Source organism: Eimeria necatrix, genomic scaffold (genome assembly GCF_000499385.1).
Source record: "Eimeria necatrix Houghton genomic scaffold, Enh_scaff668, whole genome shotgun sequence".
NCBI lineage: Eukaryota > Apicomplexa > Conoidasida > Eucoccidiorida > Eimeriidae > Eimeria > Eimeria necatrix.
The window spans coordinates 12501-20376 of record NW_013654509.1 but is presented as its reverse complement, the minus strand read 5'-3'; the positions used below and the strand labels follow the sequence as shown (position 1 = coordinate 20376).

The 7876-nt window shown below is 53.2% G+C and overlaps 2 protein-coding genes across 2 annotated transcripts; one reads left to right on the top strand and one right to left on the bottom strand.

Annotated features, from left to right (window-relative positions):
* Positions 1–202: 202 nt before the first annotated feature.
* On the bottom strand, positions 203–601 carry ENH_00069480 (hypothetical protein; the record flags this gene model as incomplete). The annotated part of the gene is made up of 1 exon (XM_013582496.1): positions 203–601. The coding sequence occupies one exon, from the start codon at positions 599–601 to the stop codon at positions 203–205; it is 399 nt and encodes a 132-aa protein (XP_013437950.1).
* Positions 602–1630: 1029 nt separating this feature from the next.
* On the top strand, positions 1631–6344 carry ENH_00069470 (hypothetical protein, conserved; the record flags this gene model as incomplete). The annotated part of the gene is made up of 5 exons (XM_013582495.1): positions 1631–2400; positions 2646–2730; positions 3730–3994; positions 4147–4680; positions 6040–6344. The coding sequence occupies 5 exons, from the start codon at positions 1631–1633 to the stop codon at positions 6342–6344; spliced, it is 1959 nt and encodes a 652-aa protein (XP_013437949.1).
* Between the last annotated feature and the right edge of the window lie 1532 nt (positions 6345–7876).

Here is a 7876-nt window from a genome sequence, read left to right as displayed (position 1 = left end):
AAACGGGGAAAGGAGGAGTCGGGGAAGCCGAGATCTGCTGCTGCTGCTGCGCTGCTGCTGCTGCTGCTGCTGCTGCTGTTTGGGTGCGGGTGGGCGTGAAACGGGGGCAGGAGGAGTCCGGGAAGCCGAGATCTGCTGCTGCTGCTGCGCTGCTGCTGCTGCTGCTGCTGCGCGTGAAACGGGGGCGCCGGGGAAGCGGGGATCACTGCTGCTGCTGCAGGTCCTGCTGCTGCTGCTGCTGCTGCTGCTGCTGCGCAGGGAGCGTGTACTCGGCGTCAGTGCTGGACATAACTGACGAACAAATCCTGGAAGGGTTTGCTGCTGGAGCAGCAAATGTTGCTGCTGTCTCGCGGGCTGTGGGGCTGCCTTCTGCTGCTGCAGCACCCCACAGCCTCTTGGAAGCTTTCCGGAACTGTGCTGCGCTGTGTCTAGACACTCCGTTTTGCTTCCCGCAGATGCAGCAGCTCAAGCAGATGGTCGAGAACCCCGAGGCCTTTGCTGCTGCTGCTGCGCCTGCTGCTGCTGCTGCTGCGCCTGCTGCAGCGCCTGCTGCTGCAGCAAAAGCCCCAGAGCCAGAGGAAGAAGAGGAAGACGGAGACATGGGCTTCTCTCTCTTCGACTAACCGCCACACTCCCAAGCGCAGAATAGCTAGCTAGCTAGCTAGCTAGCTAGCCAGCTAGCTAGCTAGCTAGCTAGCTAGACAGCTGGCTAGCTGGCTGGCTAGCTAGCTAGCGAGCTGTGGCGAAGCAAGCAGACAGAGCCGGAGCAGCAGATGTGGGGGAGGCAGCAGCAGCTGCTGCTGAAGAGCAGCAGCTGCTGCTGCTGCAGCAAAAAGAAATATTTTAAATGACATGTGCAAAGACCCTCAGTTTCCACTCAAGGCTCGGCCCCCTAAAGCTGGGACACAGCTAGCTAGCTAGCTAGCTAGCTAGCCACGGCAGCAGCTAGCTAAGCAGACGGCTAGCTAGCTAGCGAGCTAGATAGGTAGATATTGACAGCTAGATAGGTAGATAGATGAATAGCTAGCTAGCTAGCTAGCTGGCTAGCTAGCTGGGCGGTGGCAGCTAGGTGAATGATGGCTAGCTGCAGAGGCAGCAAGCTGGGGGAGCAGCAAATTGCGCTGCTGCGGGCAGCAGCTGCTGCTGCTGAGAGGTGTACATACAGCCCAGGGGCTGCTGCTGCACGCTGGGGACGGTTATGAACTGCTGCTGCTGCGCGCAGCTGCGTGTCTTGCTGCTGCTGCTGCTGCTGCACTGGATCGGCTGTGCTGCTGCAGCTTCTCTGCTGCAGCACGTAGCAGCAAAACGGCAGCAGCAAATGCTGCTTTTTAATAAAAATTCGCCCGGGTGTGGGGCCCCGGGGGCCCCAGCTGCGGGGCCCCTGGGGCCCCCCAGGACCCTGGGGGCCCCTCTAATACTTGCCAGCTGAGGTAGAACTAATGTATGAAACACAATAATTAATTTTGGCCTTATTTAAAGGTAAAATTGGCCTTGCTGCAGCACATGCAGCTGCTGCAGCGCCACACGCAGAGCCGCAGCAGCAGCAGCAGCAGCAGCAGCAGCAGCAGCAGCAGCAGAGTGAGCACGAGCAGCAGCAGCTGCAGCCGCAGATGCATGGGCTTCCGAGGCGATGGCTCCCTTGCTGCTGCTTCCGCGTTGGCTTCCTGCAGCAGGGGGAGCAGCAGCTGCTGCGGGAGGCCGCCGCTGCTTCAGCAGCAGCAGCAGCAGCAGCAGCAGCAGCAGCAAGCACTTCAAACCCTCTGACCTGAGGTCCGCCGTGAGGGGCAAACCCCCGTGCAACTCTCCTTATCAGAAGCTGCTGCAGCAGCTGGCCAAGGAGAGGCGCAGCAGCAGCGAGCAGCAGCAAGAGCCAGCAGCAGCAGCAGCAGCAGCAGCTGAAGACGGCGCCTCAGCACCAGCTGCTGCTGCTGCTGTTTTTGCTGCCCCGCCAAGCAACTATGCTAATGCCAGTCCGTGGCAGCAGCTGAAGGCAGCTCTCGTGCTGCAGCAGCAGCAGCAGCAGCAAGCTCTCCTAGCAGCAACCGGAAGAGGCGCTGCTGCTGCTGCTGCTGCTGCTGCTGCTGCTGCGCTGCCTGCGAAGAAAGGGCAGAGCCCAGCTGCGGCCCTTCTTACTCAGCAAAAGCAGCAGCGGAAGCAGCAGCAGCAGCAGCAGCACCTGGAGCAGCAGCAGCAGCAGCACCTGCAGTCGGCGCTGCTACAGCGGCCCACGGAAAGTGCGCTGCAGCAGCAGAATACGGACAAGCAGCAGCAGCAGCTGCAGCAGCTGCTGCAGCACGACGCTGCAGTGCAGCAGCAAAAGGGGCACCTAGTCAAGTACATGTGGAGGAGCCTCAGGAAACACAAACTGAGAAACTTTGAGGCCCTTGCAGAGGAATTCAAGTATGCTGCTGTTGCTGCTGTTGCTGCTGCTGCTGCTCCTGTTGCTGCTGCTCCTGTTGCTGCTGCTGCTGCTCCTGTTGCTGCTGCTGCTGCCGCTGCTGCTGCTGTTGCTTCCCTTGCTGCCGCTGAAAGTTGCTTCCGTCTCCCCTGCTGCTGCCACGGACATGCTGTACTGCTTGTCATTGCTGCTGCTGCTGTTGCTGCTGCTGTTGCTGCTGCTGCTGCTGCTGCTGCTGCTGCTGCAGTTCGCGGGGCCTCCCACCAGACGAAGTGACTCTGACTCTGCAGCTCTACGGGCCAGTCGTCAGGCGAGAGCCAGATCTGGACAAAGTGAGCACTATCAGCAGCAGCAGCAGCAGCAGCAGCAACAGAAGCTGCAACAGCAGCAGCTGCTGCTGCAGCAGAAGCACAAGCTGCAACAGCAGCACCTGCTGCTGCAGCAGGAGCACAAGCTGCAACAGCAGCAGCAGCTCCTGCACCAGCCGTAAAAGTAGCTGCAGCAGCAGCAGCAGCTGCTGCTGCTGCTTCTGCTGCTGGTGTAGAGCCTGAAGTGCCAGTGCATGCAGCATTTTCACTATCTCAAGGCCCTTTAACTCAAACCCTAGCTCCAAACCCTAAACCCTAAACCCTAAACCCTAAACCCTAAACCCTAGCATGCGTTTGAGCAGGCCTGGGAAGTGCTGGCAGAGATGAAAACGCTCGGCGTACATCCCACTCTCGTCAGATTCAATCAGGTGAGTTGCTGCTGTTGCTGCTGTTGCTGCTGCTGCTGCTGCTGCTGCTGCTGCTGCTGCTGCTGTGCTCGCTGCTGCTGTTTGTGCTGCTGCAGCTGCTGCTGGTCGCTGCTGCTGCAGCAGTTGCTGCGTATTGCCTCCGTCATCGCTGTGCGCGAAGCAGTAGCGCTTCAGCTGCTGCTGCTGTTTGTGCTGCTGCTGCTGCTGCTGCTGCTGCTGCTGCAGCGGCTGCTGCTGTCTCTCAGCGAGCTGCACCGCCTCTCTGCGTGGCCGTGGGAAATGGACTTAAGAAAAATGCTGAGGGCTGCGTGGCTGGCAGCAGCACTTTGCAGAAACAGAAGACAGAGGCAAATTCAAAGACACAACCAGCTGCTGCTGCAGCAGGTCAGCTGCTGCTGCTGCTGCTGCTGCTGCTGCTGCTGCTGCTGCTGCTGCTAGGGATGTGGTGCAGCTGAATGCGCGCTGTGGAGGCCTCTACGCTGCAGCAAAGTCACGTCCAGACACTCCTGTGATGCCCTCACTGCTGCTACTGCTACTGCTGCTGCTGCTGCTGCTGCTGCTGCTGCTGCTGCTGCTGCTGCTGTTTGTGCTGCAGGGCGTAGACAGCAGCGCCTTGCTGTCTATGCAGGACCTCAGGGCCCTCTGGGTTGGAGCTACAGTGGACCCGCTGCTGCCAGCAGCAGCTCGGCTCGTGCTGCTGGAGGAGCAGCAGCAAGGGAGGCCCGACGCGGAAGCAGCAGCAACTGCTGCTGCTGCTGCTGACCCTGCTGCTGCTGCGCAGCCAGTAGCACTGGCAGCAACAGCAGCATATGTTGCTGCGTCGCTTTCAGACACCACTCTGTTTGCACCCCAGCTAAAGTGTAAGTCCAGTCTCCCGCGGCTGCTGCCGTTCCTGCTGCTGCTGCTGCTGCTGCTGCTGCTGCTGCTGCTGCTGCTGGGACTGCGCCGTGGCTGCAAGGACCACGCAGGTCGCTGCTGCTGCTGCTGTGCTGCTGCTGCGCTGCTGCTGCAGCTGGGAGAGAGGGGCGAGGCTTCCTGGCCCTCTCGGGCTGCAGCGGCAGAGACACAAAGGCACCCTGGATGCAGCTGCTGGCGGGAGAACTCAGCAGCAGCAGTGTGGGGCCCCACACTGCTGCTGTGGGGCCCCACACTGCTGCTGTGGGGCCCCACACTTCGACTTTGCGCATTCCTGGCTGGGACTACTACAGCAGCACGCCGGGGGCCTCGCGGCGTGTCTTGAGGGAAGCAGCAGCAGCAGCGCGAGCAGCAGCAACTCCCGCAGCAGCAGCGCGAGCAGCAGCAGCTCCCGCAGCAGCAGCGGCAGCAGCTGCAGCACCCGCAGCAGCAGCAGCAGGAACTGCAGCAGCAGCACACGAGCCGAGCGAGATGCAGACCCTTGCTGCAGCGCCGTCGCCAGCAGCGACAGAAGAACCTCCGGCGTCAGCAAAACCAACCGCAGCAGCAGCAGCAGCAGCTCCAGCAGCAGCAGCAACAGCAGCTGCAGCAGCAGCAGCAGCAGCAGCAACAGAGACCATGCCCATGAAGGGTTTGTGGAGATCATCAGGTTTTAAATTTTCTCGGGGCCGTCTGCAGCTCACTCGGAAAAGCAAGCCGTCAGACATCCCAGGATGAACAGCAGCAGCAGCAGCAGCAGCAGCAGCAGCAGCAAAAGCGGCAGCAGCAGCAGCAGCAGCAGCAGCTGTTGCCGCTGCTGCTGTTGCAGTGAGGCCGCAGCAGGACCGCGTGAATCTGCAGCAACGAGCAGCTCCGAGGCCTCAGAAAGCAGCAGCAGCAGACACCGAAGAGCCAGCTAGCAGCAGCCAGAAGAGCAGCAGCAGCAAATAATTATCAAATAAAAAGAAATTAAATTTATCAAATGCTGCCTCAAATATATCAAATACAGAAGCAGCTGCCTGCTGCACTTGGGCCCCCCAAAAGGGGCCCTGCAGCAGCTGCAGGGGGGCCCCTGGGGCCCCTAGGGCCCCTGGGGGCCCCCCTCTAGCCTCTTCAGGGGCCCCCAGCTGCAGGGGGGCCCCTAGGGCCCCCGCTGCAGCAGCTGTAGGGGGGCCCCTAGGGCCCCCGGGGACCCCTAGGGCCCCTGGGGGCCCCCACTAGTCCTTTTAGGGGCCCCCAGCGCAGCCCTAGGGGGCCCCCTGCAGCAGCTCCCCCAAGACACAGAGCGCCCGAGGGGCCCCTAGGGGGCCCTATGGGGCCCCTAGCTGCATTGGGGGCCCCCCGGGGGGCCCCACACGGCCTCGGGCCAACAGGGGGCCCCAGATAAGGGCTTACTGGGGGCCCCCAAGTGGGTAGGGGGCCCTGGGGGCCCCCTAGGGGCCCCCTGGGGCCCCCTTGGGGAGGTGGGGCTGTGCCCTCCTGTTTGCATGCAGCACCTTAGGACTGCTAAGTGCTGAATTTTGCTTCAGCTTTTGTTTGCATGCGCCGGGAGAGACGGCGTCAGTGGCTTGTGCTGCAGCAGTTGGCGCTGCTGCTGCCTGCTGCTGCTGCTGCTGCTGCTGCTGCTGCCTGCTGCAGCAGCTGCAGCGCCGCCTGGGCCAAACGCTGGGCTGTGCTGCTCTCGGGGGCCTCCGCGTAAACGCGGGCAACATCTTCAGTGCCCGAGGGCCTCACGAAGAGCCTGCAGAAGGGGCCTGCGGCTGCTGCCAGCTCGTCCAGGCTTTGCTGCAGCAGCAGCAGCAGCAGCAGCAGCAGCAGCAGCAGCAGGGCCGGAAGCTAGTTAGTAGCGGAATAGATGCAGCCGCAACTTCGAGACACAAACAAGGGTCTAGAGCTAGACAAGAAGCAACGCAGCAAACAATTAAGGACAGAAAATAAAGATGGACACTTAATAAGAAACTGCCAACAGCTGCTGCTGCTGCTGCTGCTGCTGCTGCTGCTGCTGCTTCAGTGTGCCTGCCTGCTGTGCACATCCTACGTGGCTTTCAGCAGCTGCAGCAGCAGCAACAAGGGCAGTGGCAGCAGCAGCATGCACAGGGGCAGCAACAGCAACAACAACCGCAAAATCAAGAACAGCAGCAGCAGCAGCAGCAGCAGCAGCAGCAGCAGCAGCAGCAGCAGCAGCAGCAGCACCTGCAGCTCTTTGGGGTGTATAAGCCATTTCTCGTGGCCCTCGTGGGGCTTCAGGCTGGAGAGAAAAGCCCTCGGGAGTTTTACCTGCAAAGAGCAGCAGCAAATAAGCAGCAGCAGAATTAAATGTTTTATTTTAAATGTTTTATTAATTTTAATTGCAAATAGTTTTGGGACTTATCTCGAAAAATGAAAAGAGAAAAATTAATGTAATAATGGCACTTTTGAAATATATATTAATAAAGAAATGGCACTTTTGAAACATAAATAAATAAATGGCACTTTTGAAATATATATTAATAAATAAATGGCACTTTTGAAATATATTTTCATTAATAAATGGCACTTTTGAAATAAATATTAATAAATAAATGGCACTTTTGAAATATATATTAATAAATAAATGGCACTTTTGGAATATATTTTAATAAATAAAATATATCTTTTGAAATACACATTAATAAATAAATGGTTTTTTGAAATATCCATTAATAAATAAATGGCATTTTCGAAATTCTATAATGTGAAATAAAAGTTTAGATAAATAAATAAATAAATAAATGGCGCTTTTGAAATGCATGCAGATATAGAATATAAATAATGTGAATATAATGTTTGCATGCAGATATATATGTAAATATAAGTAATGAAATATATTTATAAATACTAAACATATATATTATGTATCTCCGTTTCTAAATGAGTATATGCATTATATAAATATATATACACATAAATATATAGGCATAAGTGTTATATATTATTTATTATATATTATATATTCTACATACTATATGCTGTATATTATATATATTATATGTTGTATATTATATATTATATTTATTATATATTGTACATTATATATCATATACTATATATTATATATTACATTATATATATTATATATTTCATGTATATATAATATATGATAAATATTATAGATTATGTATTACATACTATATATATTATAATATATAATGTGTTATATATAATATATAATATGTAATATATAATATATAATATATAACATATAATATATATTATATATTATATATATTTTGTACGCATTGCATTTATACTCTGTACCATAAAATGTGCACTAGATGCACATTAAATTCATTATTAGAAATTGTATTTGTTTTTAATGTACATAATTCGCATGCATGCACTTTACTACAAACAAACAAATCTTGAGAAAGTGTACATAAATGCATGCAGATAATACTTTATCAATTACAAATAAAAGAAAAAAACAAAAATAAATCTGAAGTACATATCCACACATATGCATCCAAATAAACATAAAAGATATTTCTTTATTTGTTTTTTGAATTTCAAATTTTCAAATTTTAAATTTTCAAATGCATGCACAAGCGGTGTACAGACACCGCAGATAAAGAGCTGTTTAAAAACAGAAAAAGAAATTTTTAAATAAATCTTTCAAAGGAGACATTTTAAATTTAAATGAGGCCTTTAAATGAGCCTTTTTGACTTTAAATAAATCTTTTTTGTGAAACACTTTAAATATAAATAAGGCCTTTAAACAGGACCTTTTCCAGGAAGCAAAAAGAAGACAAAAAGAGGCCAAAAAGAGCCCAAAAAGTGTCCAAAAAAGGACAAAAAAAGGAAAAAAAAGACCAAAAAAGGAGACAAAAAGG